The following is a 21,680-nucleotide window of genomic DNA, read 5'->3' on the forward strand; positions in this document are numbered from 1 at the left end:
AGATCCTAAACATTTTGTTAACAGTTATCTACCAATCAAGGTAACTAATAATATTATTTTTGTTGGTTTTGTAAATCTCAGTTACAAGTCAGGTATTTCTGTGACCAATAAAATAAAATAAAAACGCTCAGGATTTACTTATGTAGCTAAACCTTTTAGCCGCCTTTTATGATGAGTAAAACTCATTTTCAATTATTTACTAGCGTTCTCGTAACTAACTATCACAACCCACTTTTAATAGCTTAATGCATAATACTAGTTCAAAATTAGGAAATAACTAAGCAAGTAATAAATATATTATACTGTGAAGAAAATCTTCGTGACATGGACTTACATACTAGAGTTGATTACAATTTTTTGAAGAATAGCAAAGTTCTTGCACTTTGCCAGTGCGGGGGACTCAAAGCGTAACCCCTCTCTCATTTCGAGAGTAGTCCCACGCCCAGCAGTGGGTCAGCAATACATTAAATTTAAATAAAACACATAGTATTGGATCATAAGGTTCACTTTACTTAGGTTTACAACACACAGACATGTTTCTGTTCATTAATATAATATATAATATACAATACATTCATATCATTACACAACTATCTATATTTAAGTCCGATCTGCCTAACTACTGTAACTACACATCACATGGTCAACTACCTAACGCCAAGGGGGCGCTCACAGGAGCATTTGCAACCCCCTCCATCCCTCCTTTAGTTTTAGGGTGACGGTCAAAGCATTTAAAATACCCCCCCCCCCCCCATTAGAATTCAATCTATACTAATCTATACTAATATTATAAAGCTGAAGAGTTTGTTTGGTTGTTTGATTGTTTGTTTGTTTGTTTGAACACGCTAATCTCGGGAACTACTGGTCCGATTTGAAAAATTATTTCAGTGTTAGATAGCTCATTTATCGAGGAAGGCTATAGGCTATATATCATCACGCTACGACCAATAGGAGCAGAGTACCAGTGAAAAATGTTACAAAAACGGGGAAAATTATGATTCTCTTATGTGACGCAAGTGAAGTTGCGCGGGTCAGCTAGTATAAAATAAAATTCCATTGTCACGCGGGTCATATAGACCACTCTGCCTTGACATAAAGCCCCCCCCCCCCCTCAATTACATTTACTGGAATAAGTCAACCGTAATGAAATTCCTATCCACAGACCTTATCTAAAGATAGGTTATTAGGACACGTCAAATCACAAGTTATTGTAATCAGAAATAACACGTTTATTAGTAATATAAGTATGTGTAGTTACAGTAGTTAGTTAATAATTATTATGTTGAGCATAATATTATTCTCATATTTACACCTCTAGCGTTAAGTCCATGTACTAGAGTTTATACACGTGCCATATAACTTTGTGTCTCTGAATATAGCAACGAGCCGCACACGAAACAGGAACAAGAGACGTATACAAGGAGTGAATAATGAAGTGAAAGAACGTCGCTGTTATATCGCGTACATGCGACTTGTGGCTAAATTCAGACATACAAAGTTATATGGCGCGTATTATATTTTTAATTTTTTAAAGGATTTCACTATATTTCATAAAGACAAATACTCATCACTCGAGTTTAAGTAGCACTCACTATTTTATAAAGGCAGGATGGGATTTACGACTTACGTCTTAATTCTTTACTTAAACCTGAGTTCGCACTCAGTAGGTACAGTCAACTTGGGTAACTTTGAATCATTTGGGTAACATTGACAGTGGGAATTTGAACTAGTTTTCATTATTTTTTCATATGAAACCAACACAATTGATGAAAGTTTGCAAATCTAAAATGAATCTTTATCAATTGTGTTGGTTTCATATGAAAAAATAATGGAAACTAGTTCAAATTCCCACGTTCAAAACCTAAATGATTCAAAGTTACCCAAGTTGACTGTAGTTATTTTATATTTATTGACACATTCGTTCAGTTCCTTACTCGACCATTAGAGTCTATTTTACGGTCGTTGACCAACTCTAAGGCCCATCTCAAACCAGAGGAGAATCAATCAATCATCAAATTAATTTAAAATATACTTGAACTACTGTTTTCTGTTATTTCTCTCACTCACACGTGGATGAATAAATCGTTTGGTATTTAAAATTCATATATTACAGAATAGAAGGACAATTTGTTTTAAAAGTTTCTAAGTTACTTGTTACAAAACATCATTTCGATCGATCTCTGAGGTTAAGCTACGCTTACCGAGGTTATTCTGTGGATGGGTGACCATCTTATGCATATCGAGTTCCTCCGTATTTCGGAAGACACTCCCGGCTGTCATTTTCAAAGGTCTTTGACAGTCGTTAACAGTAGTCAGAAGCTTGAAAGAGTGACGCGCAGTGTTACTTAGTATCGTGTTATAACCCAGGTAACTGTGTTGTGGAGGTCCGATAGACAGTCGCTGCATGTACAATACTGGTATTCAGCTGCATCCGATAAATATAAATCTATTTCCACTCACCTTGTGGTAAACGCTCAGTGTGTTAACGCGTACATTACATAGATGTAGGTGCAGTGATATTTGAGCTGAGCGTCTCCGTGCTTCGAGCACGTTACAAGTCTAACTTGTTAACATAACATGAGTTCAGACAAACACTTCAACTACTTTGACACTAGGTTCACCACTAACTATACGATTAGCTTGCGTCATCTCACTGCTGGGCAAAGGTTCCTACTATAGTTTCCATTCAATTAGATCTCTTTGCTAGAGTGATCAAATGTTTTTCCTTTTCTCATTCGTTTCAGAATTCGTCAAATAAAATAGTTAATAATAGTTTAAATTATGTTTTGTAATAAGTAACGTGGTATGGACGCGTGTGTGTGTGTGTGCATGTCTGTTTCTTTGTGTGTCTGTCTGTACATGTGTATGTCTGTTTCTGTGTCTGGTAGTGTGTATGTGTTCGCTAATGTGTTTATTTGTTCACGTGTATATGTGTGTGTCTGTCTGTTTGTCTGTTCACGTGTTTACTGTAGTTATGTATGTCAGTGTGTTTGTTTGCTAGTGTATTTATCTGTTCGCGTGTGTGTGTATGTGCGTGTGTGTGTTTGTCTGTCTGTACATGTGTGTGTGTGTTCATGTGTGTGTCTGTATGCCTGTTTCTTTGTGTGTGTATGTATCTATGTACGTTAGTTTGTGTCCGTTAGTATGTGTGTATATGTGTATGTGTTTGTCTGTCTGTACATGTGTGTGTCTGTTAGTGTGTGTGTGAGTGTTAGACGAGCTCGAGCACTTTGATGGTGCCCTGCGAGTTGGCGGCGAGCAGCACGTGCGTGTCGGGCGCGCGCCGCCAGCACACGGCCGACACGAACTCGGACGGCTCCTCGTCGCGCCGCTCGCGCTCCAGGAACCCGCGCACCGCGTCGAACCTGACGCAAATAATATATTGTACCACGAATGACCATACCATACCATATTGTTACAACCACTATTAGATCACGCTTTAGAACGTGGTCGAGCCTGCGATGTGACCACAGCTAGACCACACTATGACCACAGTCAGACCACTCAATGACCACAGTCAGACCACACTATGGCCACAGTCAGACCACACTATGACCACAGTCAGACCACTCAATGACCACACTATGACCACAGTCAGACCACACTATGACCACAGCTAGACCACACTATGACCACAGCTAGACCACACTATGACCACAGCCAGACCACAGCTAGACCACACAATGACCACAGCCAGACCACACTATGACCACAGATAGACCACACTATGACCACAGCTAGACCACACTATGACCACAGCTAGACCACACTATGACCACAGCTAGACCACACTATGACCACAGCTAGATCACACTATGACCACATCTAGATCACACTATGACCACAGCTAGACCACACTATGACCACACTACGACAACACTATAACCACAGCCAGACCATAGCTAGACCACCCTGACCACAGCCAGACCACACAATATGACCTTATTTAGAACACACTCTAAAACGTGGTTAAAGATAGGATGTACCCATACTAGAGACGATAGCTAAACTACAGTATTAGCTCAATATGACCACACTTTGACTACATTTCAACCACACAAAAAGCTCATTATCACTGTACACACTAAGACTCTAAGACCACATTGTAATCACAATATGACCACCACATTATAACCACAGCTAGACCACACTTTGACCACATTTAAACCACACAAGATCATTGATACTGACCACACAAAGACTAATCTGTGACCACATCCAGACCACACTATGACCACAGCTAGACCACACTATAACCACACACTATAGCATAGTATAACTCACCTATATGCTAGTAGCGGGCGCGACAGTCCGCTATAGTACACATAGAGCGCGTTGTTCTCTGACCCGCAGGCCACGTACTTGCCGTCAGTGGCCAGCCCCACGAAGTTCTTCTCGTTGGCGTGTTCGTTACCATATTATGACCACACCAAGACGTTACGACCGACATAAGACCACAAATAGACCACGCTCTAACATATGTCTAGTCTAGGATGTGACCACACCCGATACGATCATACTATGACCACACTTTGACCACATTCAACCACACAATAGGTAATCATTAATAGTGACCACACTAAGACTAATGTGTGACCACACTGCAATCACACTATGACCACAGCTAGACCACACTATGACCACACTTAGACCACACCTAGACCACACTTGGACCACACTATAACCACATACTATAGCATAGTTCAACTCACCTATAAGCTAGTAGCGGGCGGGACAGTCCGCTATAGTACACATAGAGCGCGTTGTTCTCGGAGCCGCAGGCCACGTACTTGCCGTCGGTGGCCAGCCCTACGAAGTTCTTACTGACGTATCCGACCACACGTACGACCACATAAGGACCATGATGATACGACACAATGACCACTTTAAGACCCACAACACCACGACCAAAATATGACCTTATTTTGAACACACTAGAACGTGGTTAAGGCTAGAATGCGACGATAGCTAGACTAGACTATGAGTTCAAAAAGACCACCACACTGACTGCAATACGACCACACTATAACCACATACTATAGCACAGTTTAACTCACCTATAAGCTAGCAGCGGGCGGGACAGTCCGCTGTAGTACACATAGAGCGCGTTGTTCTCAGACCCGCAGGCCACGTACTTGCCGTCGGTGGCCAGCCCCACGAAGTTCTTCTCGTTGGCGTGGCCGGTGAAGGAGCGCACGCAGCGCGGGGACTCCACGCGCCACAGCTTCAGCTGCGAGTCCGTTGATGCTGAGACTAGCGTGCGCGCGTCTAGGAACTAACAACAAGGAGGAATGGTGGTTAGGGTCTTGGGTGACTAGTTGACACTGGTATGTGCGATATTAATCTATAGCATAGGAATGATTAAAATACGAATTATTTTACTTTGTACATAAAATAATGTTATGCTTGTTATATCCGGCAGGCACGAAATACACCTACGTTTTGCCATTAACAATGTTAGTCCCAATAGTAATAATGGGATAGACTATTGCCATATACTGGACACCATAAAAAATTCTGGACTACTTTTGAAAATATTGTAATATAAATTGAAATTAACGAAACTACTTTGTCCGACTCGGAAAGCGAATCCGAGCCCTCATAATCAGCAATCGAATACATCAGAGGCAATTCAGTGGAAATTATCAAAATTGAAAAATTTGTAAAATAATTTATAAGACATCCGTACGAATCAATGTCAATCGATTCTATCTTTACGATTAAATAAATAAATTTACTTGTTATTTACGATTAAAGCTACAAAAAATAAACAGGTTTAAAGAATACATACCTTGACATAAGACACGGCCTTCCTGTGGTCCTTGAACACAGCGAGCGGCGTGCGCGGCGCGCGCAGGTCGTAGTAGTGCACGCAGTGGTCGGCCGAGCCGAAGGCCAGGTGGCACGACGAGCGCGGGTTGAAGCGCACGCAGCACACGTTGAACTTGGCCTCCAGCGTCGCCACCGAGCGCTCCGCGTTCAGCGCCCACAGCTTCACGCGCGCGTCGTCAGACCCTGACGGACATATATACAACATCGTACATACGTATACACACACACACGTATACATACTTGCTAGCACGTACGCACGCTTGCACGAATGTACGCTAGTACGTACGCTCGCACGCACGCACACACGCACGTACTTGCGTATGCTCGCACGCTATAGTTAGTGGTGAAGCTAGTATCAAAGTAGTTGAAGTGTTTGTCTGAACTCATGTTATGTTAACAAGTCAGTCTTGTAGCGTGCTCGCACTCACCCGAGGCCAGCAGGCGCACGTCGGCGCGGTTGAAGTGCACGCTCCAGCAGCGCTTGTCGTGCTCCTGCAGCGCGCGCGTGCGCTGGCCCGTGGCCGCGTCCCACACGGACACCGTGCCCTCGTAGTCGGACGAGGCCAGCACGTTCTTGTGGTACGCGTTCCACGACACGCACGAGATCTTGTGCGAGCACTGCATCTCGGCGCACGGGTAGTGCACGTCCACCGCGTCGCGCACCACCGACTCGAACTCGAACACCTGCCGCAGTAAATTGCTTAACATTATTTGGCATTTTAGGCAAATATAGCATTTAATTTCATATTTTTTATATAAATTTAAGGTAATTTGCATGCCTACTTCAAGGCAGATTGTACAAGAATCTTAAAATAATATTATGTCATCAAAATATGTACCTACTTCCTGAGCAAACAAATATTTCTATTTCTGTGTTTAAGGCCTCCCTCACATTAGGCGAGCGCGCTGCATATTCGTCATGTATTGGGCCAGGAAAACCCGCACGTCGTATGTGAGGGGGGCTTGAAGTTATGCATGTGGGCGCGTACCAAGAACGTGTAAGCGACGCGAGCACCGTACGTACAAAGCAATTTGCTGACGAGCGTCGTTCAAAATTATTTCTAGTGTGAACCGTCAGTCAGATAGTCAATCAGTTAGTCAGTCAGTTAGTCAGTCAGTTAGTCATTCAGTTAGTCAATCAGTTAGTCAGTCAGTCAGTCAGTCAGTTAGTCAGTCAATCAGTTAGTCAGTGAGTTTGTTAGTCAATCAGTTAGTCAGTGAGTTAGTTAGTCAATCAGTTAGTCAGTCAGTTAGTCAATCAGTTAGTCAACCAGTTAGTCAGTGAGTTAGTAAGTCAATCAGTTAGTCAGTTAATCAGTCAGTCAGTTAGTCAATCAGGTATTCAATCAGCTAGTCAGTCAGTTAGTCAATTAGTTAGTCAGTCAGTTAGACAATCAATCAGTTAGTCAATCAGTAAGTCAGTCAGTTAGTCAGATAGTCAATCAGTTAGTCAGCCAGTTAGTCAGTCAGTTAGTCAATCAGTTAGTCAGTCAGTTAGTCAGTCAGTTAGTCAATCAGTTAGTCAACCAGTTAGTCAGTGAGTTAGTAAGTTAATTAGTTAGTCAGTTAATCAGTCAGTCAGTTAGTCAATCAGGTATTCAATCAGTTAGTCAGTCAGTTAGTCAATTAGTTAGTCAGTCAGTTAGACAATCAATCAGTTAGTCAATCAGTTAGTCAGTCAGTTAGTCAGATAGTCAATCAGTTAGTCAGTCAGTTAGTCAATCAGTTAGTCAGTCAGTCGGTTAATCAGTCAGTCGGTCGGTTTGGATGGATATTAGAGCTAAATGAATAAATGATTTAATTTGGAAGCGGACCTTGATCCGCTTGGTGACGCCGGCGATGGCGAAGAACTCCTCGTCCTTGTCGAACTCGATGGTGGACACGATGGTGGAGTAGTTGATGGCGTCGGAGCAGTACGACAGCGTGGCCAGCGGCCGCAGCGCGCGGTACCGCGTGAACGCCACCAGGTCCTCGCGGAACAGCTCCAGCCCGCGCCCGCCGCTGCCTATACCTGCAGACACCTCACACAGTCAGATCTGCAGCCCTAGTACTTTATTGTCCCACTGCTGGGCAAGGACCCGAGCGAACACGCCAATGACTTCAAAGTTATGTGTGTATTAGAAATAATTATCACTTGTTACAACGGTGAAGGAAAACATCGCGATGACCTTGCATGCCTGAGAGTTGTTTAATACTTTTATTGAGTACAAAATCCCTAACTCGTAGTTGGCCAGCGTGGTGGACTTTAGGCTTAGCCTTCCTCGTTTAGAAAGAGACCCTTGCCCAGCAGTGGGACATTAATGGGTTAAATCTATTTATTTTCTACAAAGTTTCATTAAAATTTCCATAAGTCGTTTTTCTTAGGTTTTTAGTTTCGTTCTTTCGTGAATTATAGTTTGATTATGAGGTTCCTGAACAGTTTCTCCACTTTTGAACAAGTAGGTATTGGATATTGGATAGCTTTTCAGGAGCAATTTTGTCATCATTTATTGTAGTGTCTTGTATATGCTGTTCGACATTTACCAACTATCGAACGAAGCTAAGAAATAAACGAATTTATGGAAAGAATACTACATTGACTTTTTTAACCGGTGGGAAATTCATGTAATTTGATCTTAATTACCAAATTATTTGATTTTAATTTGCATATTGTACATACCTGCTGGTGTCCTAGTATTACAACTCTCCACATTGTGGCTCTCTGGCGCGTCTTCGGGCGCCCTCTGGTCCCCGCCCGCGCTCACGGAGGAGGGCGGCGCCTGCGGCACGTGGTCCTCCGTCACGGGGGTGGCGGGGGTCACGGGGGCGGGGGGCGGCGCGCACGCCTCGCCGGGGGTCACGGGGGGAGGCGCGGGGGTCGCCGCGCCCGACGGCGGGAAGTACAGCTCGTCCGCGCGGTGCGCGAAGTAACACTGTGCATAGAACATGGGGAATAATGCACAGCAAGAAAATAATCTATCATTTTCTTCCTAGATTTCCATTTCATGATCAGATTCCATTTAAATTGACATTTTAAAGTAAAAACTAGAAAAGAATGCCGTCCATCTTTCGCTTCAAAATACGTCTCTTTTTCACACACTCTTACGTTCTATTACCCACAATATTGTTGTGATGTTGTTAAAAACTACATTAACAGGAATGACTAACGTAGTGATAGTAGTCAAAGTTAACTAAGCATTACAATTTTGGTTTGATATACAATTTGAATAATTAATCTTATGATTTTCAACTCTTGGGGAGTGCAGTAGGATCCTATAGTCCTGTATTTGAGCTCTCCTCAGTGGTGTGTAAGTGTAAAACGCGAGTGATGTACCTGCACGAAGTCGTCGAAGTGCGCGTGCAGGCGGCGCCAGCGCGTGGCGAGCGCGTCGGCCGCGGCCGCGCCGCCCGCGAAGCTCTCCTCCTCCGAGCCGCCGCCCAGGCTGCTGCCCGTCAGCTCGCCTGCGCACACGGACAATACCAGTCATTATCAGACGGGTTCTGACTGATCGAGGAGCCTCGCAAGACATTATTTCAGTCTGACTGAGACTGAGATGTTGTGACGCAAGGTTACTACGAGATAACATACAAGGTAATGAAAGAGCTACTACACATGGAAGCTACTACCCGCGACTACTAATCACAGGCATTCGTAGCTCAATGCACGGACTACCTAAATAAGCTTTAACAATAAGTAGAGGTACACATACCGTCAGCGTGTGCGGCGGCGTCGCCGACACTGCCGGCCAGGTCGGCGAGCTCGCGGCGCAGCGCGCGCACGGCGTCGCCGGCGTCCGAGCGCGCCTCGTCGTCGGCGCCGCCCGCGCTCGGCACGCGCGCCAGGCCCTGCGCGCCCGTGCGCAGCTCCCTGGGAACACCGGGGCTTTACATGGACCAAATTGGCGTTTGAAATGTTTTAAAATAAAATATTTAACAGGAAATTATTGAAAACACAATCATAAATAAGAAAAAAAAGGTTTTAATTTTAGTTATACTGAGGATAATGCTGAAGGTTCTGAGATTTTTGGACTGACTTATCCAATGAACAGTAGCAAAAGTATCATAGAAAATCGCAAATAATAGACCACATTATATTTTAACTGACCTATAAGTATGAATCTACAACGAAAGAGTCAATAGAGCAACAATCTAGGTACAAAATATCCTTAGATCCTCACCTGAGCACAGTGGCGACATGGTCCATGTCTCGCCTGACGAGCGCGGCCTCCCTGGCGAGCTGGTCGAGCTGGTGCGTCCGGTGGCGGTGCAGCTGCGCCAGGAACTCGTACAGCAGGCGGTGATGCGCCGCCGCGCACTCGGCCTCCAGCAGGCGCTTCCTCCGCGTCAGCAGGTCCAGCATGGCGTCCACGTCGGCCAGCGGCAGCCGCCGCGCCTCGGCCGCCACCAGCGCCCTCACTCGCTCCGGCCCGCGCACGGCCGCCACCCCCGTGCCCGCGTTACTCGCGCCCCGCCTCGCTCGCACGCGCCTCCGCGCCACCAGCTCGTTGAGCAGGAAGTTGGGGAATATGTGGTCGCGGGAGGCGAGCGCGGCGCCGCACTTGGGGCAGCGGCGGTGCAGCTCCACGGCCTTGCCGATGCAGGCGTAGCAGAAGGAGTGTCCGCAGCGCGTGACGTAGGCCTCGTCGATGAGCTCGAAGCACACGGGGCACAGCAGGTCGCAGTCCTTGTCCTCCAGCGAGCCGCCTAGCCCGCCCAGCGCGCCCGCGCCGCCGCCCGCCGCCGACACCGGCGCGCCGCCCGCCGCTGTGCCTGACATTGTCACTCTGTGGACGTGGGCTATGATTATTTACTATTATTATGTACACATTAGTCATATTACCAATCCAATCAAATATCTTTGGGATCCAATTATTAGGTTGTCCACTGTATGTTGCGAGATTTCGAGTCCAATTTTTCTATTTAGGACTTTCAATCTGTTTTAATCCATCGACAAGGTATTTGAAATAAACCATACTCCAATATCATGGCTAAAATATACCCACATATGTATATACTCTGTACACCAGTTATTACTCAATCACGCCTAAACTTCAGAACCAATTTGCATGATATTTGGCATGGAGATATTTTGATACCCGAGAAAGGACATAGGCTACTTTCTACCCCGGGAAATTGACGCATTCCCATGGGAAAATTCAGGTGGCGGACGATGTCGCGGGTAAAAGCTAGTAAGTACACAAAAAAGAACCATAAATACCGAAACAATGACACCAGCTGCAGATATTGATTGAATAAAGTAATTTATCAATAGAAAAAATTACTTTTACCAATACCAATAATGACAAGTGTACCTTCACATCAAAACAGTTAAAACTAATAAATGAAATACAAAGTAATACTCACAATACATGAATATTGTACTCTATATGAAATTCAATTACTTAGTGTAGATATGATGTATGTTTCCAGTAATTGATCACATTCTGTGTGAAGTATAGCTTTATGTCGACTCAGTAGTAATATAAAACTGTTTGTGTGTTGGCTTATACATTTATAAGGAGGTACTCAACCTTTTTTAACTTAGTGTATCCTACTAGTATTATAAATGCAAAAATCAGTTACTTTGTATGTGTAAAAAGAAGCCTATGTGTTATTCTGGGTCTGAAACTACCTATATACTTAATTTCATCGTAATCGGTTCAGCAGTATTTGCGTGAAAGAGTAACAAACATCCATACATACATTCTCACAAACTTTCGCATTTATAATATTAGTAGGATAGTAGGATTATTAGGATGATTTTGTAGACTGTATGTTGGGAACCAGTGATCTAAATAAAAGGAGTTATGTGCTGATCACTATGGAAATCTGATGCCTGTTCACGAGTAACATACCTGGTGCAAAAGTATGCAAAGAGACACATTTATGCATTTTATTTGAAGCAAGTAATATTATATGTATGTACACACATTTTTTTTTAAATTTTACACATACATAAGTACAAGATATTGCTTTTTCTCATAGGGGTAGGCATAGACCAAAAAATGCTATTTGGTTAAATCCTTCCAAATTTCCTAGCCTCATTCAGATTCATACACATTGTCATACAGGACCACCGGTTACGAGTAGCACCTGACCTTTTTACAAGACATCACTAATATGATCTGTATATGTCTTTCTAGGGTGTCCCCTCACAGCATTTCCATTTATGTCCAGTTTCAGTAATTTTTTGAAGTTATTCTGCATACATTCATTCCCTTTACAAGACCAAAACTGAGCATCCCTTTCTCAATCTTTGTCAAATCTTCTTTCAGACCACAACAATACAATGGACAATTTAATATGCATAAATACCATCACAGTTATACACTAAGGTGCGGGCAGAGGTGTTTGACATAGAGTCATGTTTCACTGTTAACAATGTTAGTCCCATGTAATAGGGTGTCTATTGCCAGATACTAGGTACAATACTACTCTTACACAAAAAAACTACTGAATAGATTTTGATAAAATTTTGTACATAACTACATAGTTTATAAAATTTGGTATATAGCTTGGATTCACACATAGGCTACTTTCTACCGTAGGATTTGATCAATGCAGATGATTTCACAGGTAGGAGCTAGTCTAATAAAAATTTTAAATAGACCAGCCCCTACAGTCATTATAAATCAAAGCAGTATCAACCTACTTTTCAGTTTAAGTAACTATTTTGTTGATCGTGGATGTGACAGAGTGACCAGAGACAACTCTTATCATCGCACACAATACTACATCATGGGCATAAATAAAAACATTTTCAGCTTTTTCAAGTGGTTCATATCAGAACAAGGGATATATTATTAAATAAAATTGAAAATATAAATTATAACTTTTTATATTCACTAAGTTTGAAATTACTCTTGTAGGTTGTGCCTTCCAAGTCATCAATCATAACTTTTTAACAAGATTATAATAAAAAGTACTCACTTATACGCGTTTATATTTCAGTAACCACCTGTTACTCGCTCGCAAGTGAACTACGAGGCAGTTTCCCGCGTATTTTTAGCGTATAATCAATAAATATTGATCAAAGCATGTTCAATTAAACATGAACGACCTCAATCATTTCAAGCGATTAATGAATGACCACGTACGTGTCGTCGAGCCGCGAGGTCAGCAGGGGCTCATGCTAGCCTGCGCCAGGTGCCTGCTGCCTCAGCTTCCACTCCTCGGGTCTGCTCAGCATCAAACGCCACCGCCCCGGCGAACGCGCCTCCCGCCAAACTGCCACGCAATAATGTCACTCGCACTAGCGTCCAAAACAAGCGCGTTGCTCACCAAACACCTCACAACTCCAACACCCATCGTTTAATTACAATAAAACGCATTTTATCACGATTTTCAGCAAAACACTTGTATATCGTTCCACTTTGACATTTGAGCTGTGAAGTTGCCAGGGCTAAATTTTTAATTAGGTCAGTCCTGGGGTCAAGGACTTTTAAATCAGGTCATTTAATAGGTCATGCACACCCGGACGAATTTATTCTTCCTTATTTTTTTATGAAAAATATAACATTTCAAGTATTCTGCCTAATCATAAAAGCTTGCGTAAAAAATATAATAATTATTATGATTTATAATCAATTACTTTAGTAAATATTTACCTTGAGGGTGGTGCCATCTAGGCATATTTGACCAAACTATTTCATGTGCTGTTTGACCGACACGGATTTCACAGAAACTGCTTGACTGACAGATCAAACGCCATTTTGCTATTATTACAGGAGGCTGCTTTATCTGTTCGTCAACAATGTAAAGTGAAATGTTTGCTGGATTTTTATAGTGAATGTGATGTGCAAGTTCAGTTTTCAGTACCTGAAAAAATACTAGGATAATGGAGGAAGCCAGCGAGGAGAATAGGGTCATTCCCGGTAAGCGTGACGCATAGAAAATAATGCTCGAATATGTGAGTGTCCGTCATACGAGGTCGTGTAATGTTAGCTTTCCCGATTTCAGAGCTCTACTTTCTGATAGCGAAATTTCTCTCCGGAGGGCCGCTGAAAGAGACTGCAAAGGTAAATTGGCTCGGAATATGTCTGAATGATTGGCGTGTGTGGTTCATTGAGCTAATTGAGACGTTTTCTGTTTCAGACATTGCTAAAAGAGCTCGAGACGATAGAGGTAGGTTTGAGCTTTTCCTAGTGCCGGGTTGTGAGCTTATTGTTGTTTTGGTCGCGGACGCACGTGGTTGCGGCTGTCAAACTCGCTGAAACTTCGCTGAAAAGTTTTTGTAACGTTCGCGCTTGTTGCAGGTGCTGCCCCGACGACTCGACTGGGAAGGCACCGAGCACACCCAAACTTACGACGAATTGGTGAGTTTAGCGATGTTTTGCCTTCGAAACATTGTTTATTTACGTTTTCTGGTGATAGAAGTGATAAGAAACTACGTAAATTCCGCGAAAACGGTAAAAAGTCTTAAAATGTGATATGCACGAAAATGATCGTGAAAATACGGTGTAACATCGAGAAAAATATTTTTACCGTGTTTCTGTGATAATTTGGATGTTTTTAGCTAATTTGCGAAAATTTTGTTATATCATGCACTATTGGGAAGGAACAGTGTCGTAATTAGAAATATCGCTGTCCCTCTCTTTCGCGTTGAATATGGGCGTTCTTCCGTGTGCCGTCTCGCTCTGTCGCTCGCTTGCAATGGCGCTTGTCTGCGATTGGCTAATAAGAATCCGACGAGGGCCGAGCGGCGCCTCATGTACGCTGATGTACAAATGGCGCCGAATTTAAACGTCACAGAATAAAATCCTCTTTGTTGTTAAATTAATACAATGACGAGCGAAACCAAATTGAAATATAATGGTTATTAATTAGGTTTTTACATGCTCTGAGATAATAATTGAATAAATGTTACAAAGTGAATAGAAACTAATATCCATCCTAACTTATGTATTAAAAATCCTAATAATATGGTACTAAAAAAAATTATAAAAAGAAGATTACCTTACCTGATTGCTTATTGGCTTTATACATAGAATTCTCTTGGAACACAAATTTCTTTAAAAATCTGTTCATCCCACAAGATTTACCTACACAGCTAGCTATTAATCTCAATTAGTTCAGTAGTCGAGCTGTAAGAGTGTGATGGCTGAGATATCCACATTTTGGACCTACCTTGGTTATTGCCTACTGTATTGGAAATAGATGGGTTGTAATGTATATTATGTACATACATACATACATACATAAAAACACAACTTCTTCCCATAAGGATAGGTAGAGAACTCCACTTGGTACGATCCTTACATACTTCCTTTGCTTCATTCGCATCCATATACCTTATCATTGAATGTATGTGTGTTATATTGTTGTGTGTCTGTTGCAGGACTCTCAGAACTCGGACGTGTCATGGCACCGGCTGGTGACGGTGTGCGAGCGCGCGCTGACCCTCGCGCAGCACGCGCCATGCGCCACCACAGATGCAGCGCCACAAGGTACTTATATTATATTATTACTACTGATTATCAAAGCTGTGCGATTTTTAATAATATTATTTTTTATATTATTACTTCTCTTGTATGCTTGTGAGTTTATAAAAACTTTTTTTTAAGGTATGCAATCTCTCCAACCCCCTTTGGGATGCTTATTTAGAGACATGACTTGTGATTAACAATAAAAGTAATTTAAGTTAAAAAATGAATGCTAAGATAAGCAAAATTTACTTGTACATTATGTGAATGGCCACATTGTTAGGTAATTCCTACCCACTCTTGATACTTGCTTGCAAACCGTTTTAGATGTGATGTTCATAGTAAAATATAAATCAATTTTTAACCTGCTACAAGTCAAAAATTTATTTCTTTGTTCCATAGCTAAAGTATGTATTAAATAACTTGGTGTATCTAAATATAACAGCAAATTGGTGCTGTGAGATAATATAATAAAAAGAAAATATTTAAAGAATCCATTACTTGAATTGCTCTGCTTTGCACTCAAAATTATTTGGGGCCATATCACTAATAATCACTATATAACAATATTACATAGCCACTAACCCGTGTTTTACTTGTTGCAGGACTCAAAGCCCGCCTCTCCCTGCTAAGCGAGTCGCTCGTCCGGCCCAAACCACAGTATGCGTCACACAAACAAGACCATGCCCTTGTGCGACGCCTCATAGCCAGGGAACTGGGTATAGGAGCTGCAGCCATACCTGGAGGGAGAGGAGGACAGGCCACCTTCTCACCGAGGATGTTAGGTTAGTTGATACAGCTCCTTACGTTACTGCTAGCCTGGTAGTTAGTTGTGCAAGACCGTGCCCCTGTGCGACGCCTCATAGCCAGGGAACTGGGCATAGGAGCTGCGGCCATACCTGGCGGACGAGGGGGACAGGCCACCTTCTCACCGAGGATGTTAGGTTAGTTGTTACAGCTCCTTACGTTACTACTAGCCTGGTACTTACTTGTGCAAGACCATGCCCTTGTGCGACGCCTCATAGCCAGAGAACTGGGCATAGGAGCTGCAGCCATACCTGGCGGACGAGGAGGACAGGCCACCTTCTCACCCAGGATGTTAGGTTAGTTGTTACAGCTCCTTGCGTTACTGCTAGCTTAGTAGTTAGTTGTGCAAGACCATGCCCTTGTGCGACGCCTCATAGCCAGAGAACTGGGCATAGGAGCTGCAGCCATACCTGGCGGACGAGGAGGACAGGCCACCTTCTCACCAAGGATGTTGGGTAAGTGTCAGCTCCTTGCATTACTGCTAGCTTAGTAGTTAGTTGTGCGAGACCATGCCCTTGTGCGACGCCTCATAGCCAGGGAAGTGGGCATAGGAGCTGCGGCCATACCTGGAGGAAGAGGGGGACAGGCCACCTTCTCACCGAGGATGTTAGGTTAGTTGTTACAGCTCCTTGATTGACTGCTAGCCTGGTACTTGAGTAGTAGAACATGTACTGCTGAACAATGATATATCCTTGCGTCTGGTACCTTGGTACCTGGTACCTTGCTACTCGAGCTTGCTTAAACCTCGAGTAGTATTGGTAAATTTTGTAGTATTGTCAGAGCTATCAAAAATCTACCACCATTTAGAAATATCGAATGTGCCATTAAACTCGAATTTATCTTGAAACTTTATAATAAGTGTATCCCTACATCTCCTTGCTCCACTGTGTGCCTGGTATTCATTTTGTATATTTGTTGCAGGGTCACTGAACCTGCAGCGTCGCACCCTGGGCCACCTGTCGGCCGTGTACTGCGTCGTGTTCGACTGCTCCGGACGATACGTCATCACCGGCGCCGATGACATGCTCGTCAAAGTAACTACAACTCACTCACTCAATCTCTCGGTCATTCACTCACTAATACCCTACCTCACACTCAATCATTTATTCACCCGATCACTCACTATTATTCACTCAATCATTTATTCCCTCCCTCATTCATGCACACTCAATCATTCATTCAATCATTCATTCACCCAATCATTCACTCATACATTCATTCACTCACTCATTTACTTAATCATTCATTCACTCTACCATTCATTCGCTCTATCATTCATTCATACACTTACAATCATTCACTCACTTAGCCAATCATTCACTCAATCATTCATTCACTTAGCCAATCATTCACTCACTCATTCAGTCACTTAGCTAATCATTCACTCAATCATTCATTCACCCACTTATCCAATCATTCACTCAATCATTCATTCACTTAGCCAATCATTCACTCATTCATTCAGTCACTTAGCTAATCATTCACTCAATCATTCATTCACTCACTTAGCCAATCATTCATTCACTCACTCATTCAGTCGTTCACACACTCATGTTCTCACGCTGTGTTCACTTTGACGTGTGTCAGGTGTGGAGCGCCGTGGACGGGCGGCTGGTGGCGACGCTGCGCGGCGTGGGCGCCGAGGTGACGGACGTGTGCGTGACGGCGGACGGCGCGCTGGTGGCGTGCGGCTCGGTGGACCGGCTGGTGCGCGTGTGGTGCCTGTGCTCGGGCGAGCCGCGCGCCGTGCTGGCGGCGCACGCCGGCACCATCACGTCCGTGCACTGGGCGCCGCCCGCCCGCCGCGACGTGCGCTGGCTGGCCTCCACGTCCACGGACTGCAGCGTGGCGTTCTGGACGTGCTCGCCCGACGGTCACTTCCTGTCGCAGCCCGTGCAGTACGTGGAGCGCATGCGGCCCGGCGTGTGCCACATGATCTGCGCCGCGTGGTCGGCGGGCGGCGCCTTCCTGGCGGCGGGCTCGGCCGACCACCACGTGCGCGTCTACACCGTCGAGCACGAGCCCGGCGGACCGAAGAGAGTGAGTGTCTTGTCACATTATTTCAGTATAGATTTGTAGTAAACTTTTAGCGATGTTTGTAATGTGCAGTTGTATGAATTATGAGTGCGTGTACGCGTATACACGTTAAAGGGTCCTGAATTGGGTATTTTATTAAGCTAACGAAAGCATGTTAGAAGTGATTTGATCATAAAGAGAATATTCTACTTGTGATGTGATATACCATAATATTGAATTTCACATTTGAATGCATTTTCGACTTTGCAAAAACAGTAGGAAAAGATTGTAAAGAATAACTCAGTCGTTCAATTTCTTTAGTTTCTTCGTTCTAATATGTTTTTTTTATTTTTTTTATTCACTATCATTCACTCATAACTTTCATTATTTTTTCTCAATCGTTCGCTCTTTCGTTAATTATTTCGTTAGTTCACTCCTCCATTCTTTCATTCGTTCACTCCTCCATTCTTTCATTTGTTCACTCCTTCATTCTTTCATTTGTTTACTCCTTAATTGTTTCTTTCTTTCATTCTTTCTTTCGTTCACACATTCATTCTTTCGTTCATTCTTTTTATAATCAGTCTCGGTGCCTCGCAAGGGTCCGAACTTTGACCTTCGGGTACCATTTGTATAGTCCAACGACTCTTTAAAGAGTTTGTACACAAAGTTCACAGCTGGAGAAAGACAAAATTCTGAATGTATATGGAATGTGGCTTCCTTATTTAATACTAGCTGACCCGCGCAACTTCGCTTGCGTCAAATAAGAGAGAATGAGTCAGAATTTTCCTCGTTCTTGTAACACTTTTTACTGTTAGTCTACTCCTATTGGTCGTAGCGTGATGATATAAAATATGATTTTTTTCACGAAAAATATTCTCAAAATTATTTATATCTGATAATATAACGAAGTCGCGCTAAGGCATATCCGCCATTAAAACAGTTGCCATGACAACGGAATTTTGTTATTTCAATGTCATTATAATATTGACTATTCGCGACTTAGTTCGCCACTTGAATTTTCCCGGGAAATGCGTCATTTTCCCGGGGTAAAAAGTAGCCTATGTCCTTTCTCGGGTAACAAAATATCTCCATACCAAATTTCATGCAAATTGGTTCAGTAGTTTAGACGTGATTGAGTAGCAGACAGACAGACAGACAGACAGAGTTACTTTCGCATTTATAATATTAGTATGGATTTAAAAGTATTAGCTATAATCTAAACACTTCGTGCATGTCATGGCTTCCTACTGAGTTGTCAGCCTGAACCATTGAGAGTGTCCTCCCATTGTGTGAGTGTGATCACTGTACTGACAATCCTGTGTCGTGGTCAGGTGCTGGAGACGGCGGTGCACGACGACGCGGTGGACTCGATCGCGTGGGCGCGGCGCGGCCTGCGCTTCGTGTCGGGCAGCAAGGACGGCCGCGCCGCGCTGTGGACCCTGCACGCCACCCAGTGGCGCCACGTGCTGCTGCAGCCCGCCGCCGCGCACAACGACGGCAAGCGGCTCAAGGTAAGCGCGCTCACCCGTCACTGACCACTGCTGGCCGAGGCTCTCCGACCGGAGTGAGCTAAAGCGTCGAATTGTATTGAACAAAAACAAAAGTGGTACAAACAGCGCCAGCGCCAGAAGTCACTACACTATACGACGGGAGCGTAAACGGGAGGAAAACATTTCCATGAATGAACACAAGGTTATTAACAATCAAATGTTTAAATATGATAAAAAAACCGAGCTAAGAGCGGGGTGAGAATACTTCGACGCACTGTTGCGTCGAAGTATTCTCACTCCGCTTAGCCATTGCGGTCATCGGTCGGTAAACGATCTGTGGGTTAAGCAACCATTGGCGCGGTCATTCCATTGATGTGTGACCATTGATGGGTGGGATAGTGGTATTTGAGCTGGGCGTCTCCGTGCTTCGGAGGGCACGTAAAAAGTCGGACCCGGCTGTCGTCTACTAAGATAACAGTGGTTAAGCCACGTCAAAGGCCTTTCGGGCGGCTTGAACAACTTTGACACTAGGTTGACCACTAACCATACGACAAACAAACAAACACTGTTGCGTCTCACTTTTATAACTTCGCTGAAAGCGCGCGGCGTTGTTGTGACTTGCTTGCAACGATGCGCCGTCGAGTAGTTATTATAATAGTTACTACTGTTACTATGTTGTGTGACTAGTAATGTGTGTATGTGTGTTCAGATGACGATGGTGTGCTGGGACTGCAGCGACGCGTACGTGATCACGGCCGTCTCCGACAACACCATACGCGTGTGGTGCTCCCGGTCCTGCACGCAGGTATGTACACATTTCAACTACTTGCCCCTATATAACAATAGTTGGCAAAGTTTACTTAAATGCTGGTTTTTAATACAAAATATTAGGTCAGGGAAAAAGTCTTTTCGCATTATAGTATGTATGAACTTGTAATAAAAAAATTTCTCCACACACAAAACCTCGATATATGGGTACCTCACGAGCTCACTGAAAGAAACCTAATGAAACCTGTACTCATTTGTGATTGTTGAAGCCAAAGAGATTTTATTACGAGTTCTTACATACTATAATGCGAAAAGACTTTTTCCCCGACCTAATATATACATTATATTAATACTGTGTGGTGTAGGTGCGCGCGCTGTCGGGTCACCGCGACGAGGCGTACGTGCTGGAGTCGCACCCGTTCCTGGCGGGCGTGTTCCTGTCGGCCGGCCACGACGGCCAGCTGTTCGTGTGGGACGCGGCCGCCGACGCGCCGCTCGCCAACTTCCACAACCGCATCGACGGACACGGCGACGGCGCCATCTTCGACGCCAAGTGGGGGGGAGGCGCTACTGTCGCCGCCACTGACTCGCACGGACATCTGCTGCTGCTCGGTGAGTGATGTACACAATATTTATTTGGTCCAGTTTAAGTGATTTTTAACCCTGTAATTTACCGAACAGTGAACACAATGAGCTTTCTTTTGTGACTTTTAAGAATTTTTTAATAATTTTTTTGTTTTACCAAAAATCTGAATGAAATATCCTTAACTTTAGATTCATCAACCTCATATTTTTTATCGTGAACTAAATGTAGGTAACTGAAATTAACCCTGTACGAAATATAACTAGACTTGATTTGAAGGTGACCTCGATTTTATTCATTGTTGCCTTTCATTGAAGAGTATTAGCGATAGTTAGCCAGTAACGTGGGTAGTGAATGCAATCCCGATCTCGCGAGATCCCGTGTATTTTTTCGGGATCAATCCCGAAGCATAATATGACGAGATCCCGTTCGGGATTGTCGGAGAGGGCATTTTCAGCAGCTGGCTACATTGCAATAGACTTAAGATGCCGATTAGAAGCTCGTACTATTGATACACTTTGTATTTTAAAAGGCTACTTTCAAAATGCCATGTGATTACTTTTTATTTTGATCTCCTGGAGCTACACATACTTTTTTGATTATGTTCATGTTATTACACCTGTTAATTATGTTACGTTGTTAGTAATATTGAAAAATAAAGGCTTTTATTTTCTTTCAAATAATAATTTATTGCATTCACCACACTATCACACAAATATTACATTAACACGTTCGCTGCCCCTGACGCGTATGTGCGTTTTGTAGAACGCACATACGCGTCGC

The 21,680-nt window shown here is 43.5% G+C and overlaps 2 protein-coding genes across 4 annotated transcripts in view; one reads left to right on the plus strand and one right to left on the minus strand.

The window, feature by feature from the left end:
- Positions 1–489: 489 nt before the first annotated feature.
- Positions 490–13,216, minus strand: LOC142985344 (E3 ubiquitin-protein ligase COP1-like). 2 transcript variants are annotated; one of them, XM_076133456.1, is made up of 10 exons: positions 12,909–13,216; positions 9,990–10,595; positions 9,522–9,694; positions 9,146–9,273; positions 8,492–8,744; positions 7,647–7,843; positions 6,261–6,516; positions 5,792–6,015; positions 5,058–5,275; positions 490–3,365 (listed from the first exon to the last, which is right to left on the minus strand). In XM_076133456.1, exons 2-10 carry the CDS (start codon positions 10,586–10,588, stop codon positions 3,212–3,214), a joined length of 2,202 nt encoding a protein of 733 aa, XP_075989571.1. In that variant the 5' UTR covers positions 10,589–10,595; positions 12,909–13,216; the 3' UTR covers positions 490–3,211. The 2 variants fall into 2 exon arrangements, with proteins under 2 accessions (XP_075989571.1, XP_075989572.1); XM_076133457.1 differs by having other exon boundaries at positions 9,522–9,679; positions 12,909–13,215.
- A 306-nt stretch (positions 13,217–13,522) lies between these two features.
- Positions 13,523–21,680, plus strand: part of BRWD3 (bromodomain and WD repeat-containing protein) — a 28,761-nt gene continuing 20,603 nt past the window's right edge. The window contains exons 1-11 of one of the 2 annotated variants that reach the window (XM_076133453.1): positions 13,523–13,685; positions 13,771–13,829; positions 13,906–13,935; positions 14,067–14,126; positions 15,149–15,257; positions 15,839–16,018; positions 16,962–17,074; positions 17,628–18,080; positions 19,388–19,567; positions 20,256–20,351; positions 20,680–20,926. In XM_076133453.1, coding sequence (XP_075989568.1) covers positions 13,649–13,685; positions 13,771–13,829; positions 13,906–13,935; positions 14,067–14,126; positions 15,149–15,257; positions 15,839–16,018; positions 16,962–17,074; positions 17,628–18,080; positions 19,388–19,567; positions 20,256–20,351; positions 20,680–20,926 — 1,564 coding nt within the window. In that variant the 5' untranslated portion in view covers positions 13,523–13,648. Of the gene's footprint in view, positions 13,686–13,770; positions 13,830–13,905; positions 13,936–14,066; positions 14,127–15,148; positions 15,258–15,838; positions 16,019–16,550; positions 16,652–16,961; positions 17,075–17,627; positions 18,081–19,387; positions 19,568–20,255; positions 20,352–20,679; positions 20,927–21,680 lie in introns of those variants that run through there. The other variant, XM_076133454.1, reaches the window with a different exon arrangement.

This window comes from Anticarsia gemmatalis, chromosome 29 (genome assembly GCF_050436995.1).
Source record: "Anticarsia gemmatalis isolate Benzon Research Colony breed Stoneville strain chromosome 29, ilAntGemm2 primary, whole genome shotgun sequence".
In the NCBI taxonomy this organism is placed as follows: Eukaryota; Metazoa; Arthropoda; class Insecta; order Lepidoptera; family Erebidae; genus Anticarsia; species Anticarsia gemmatalis.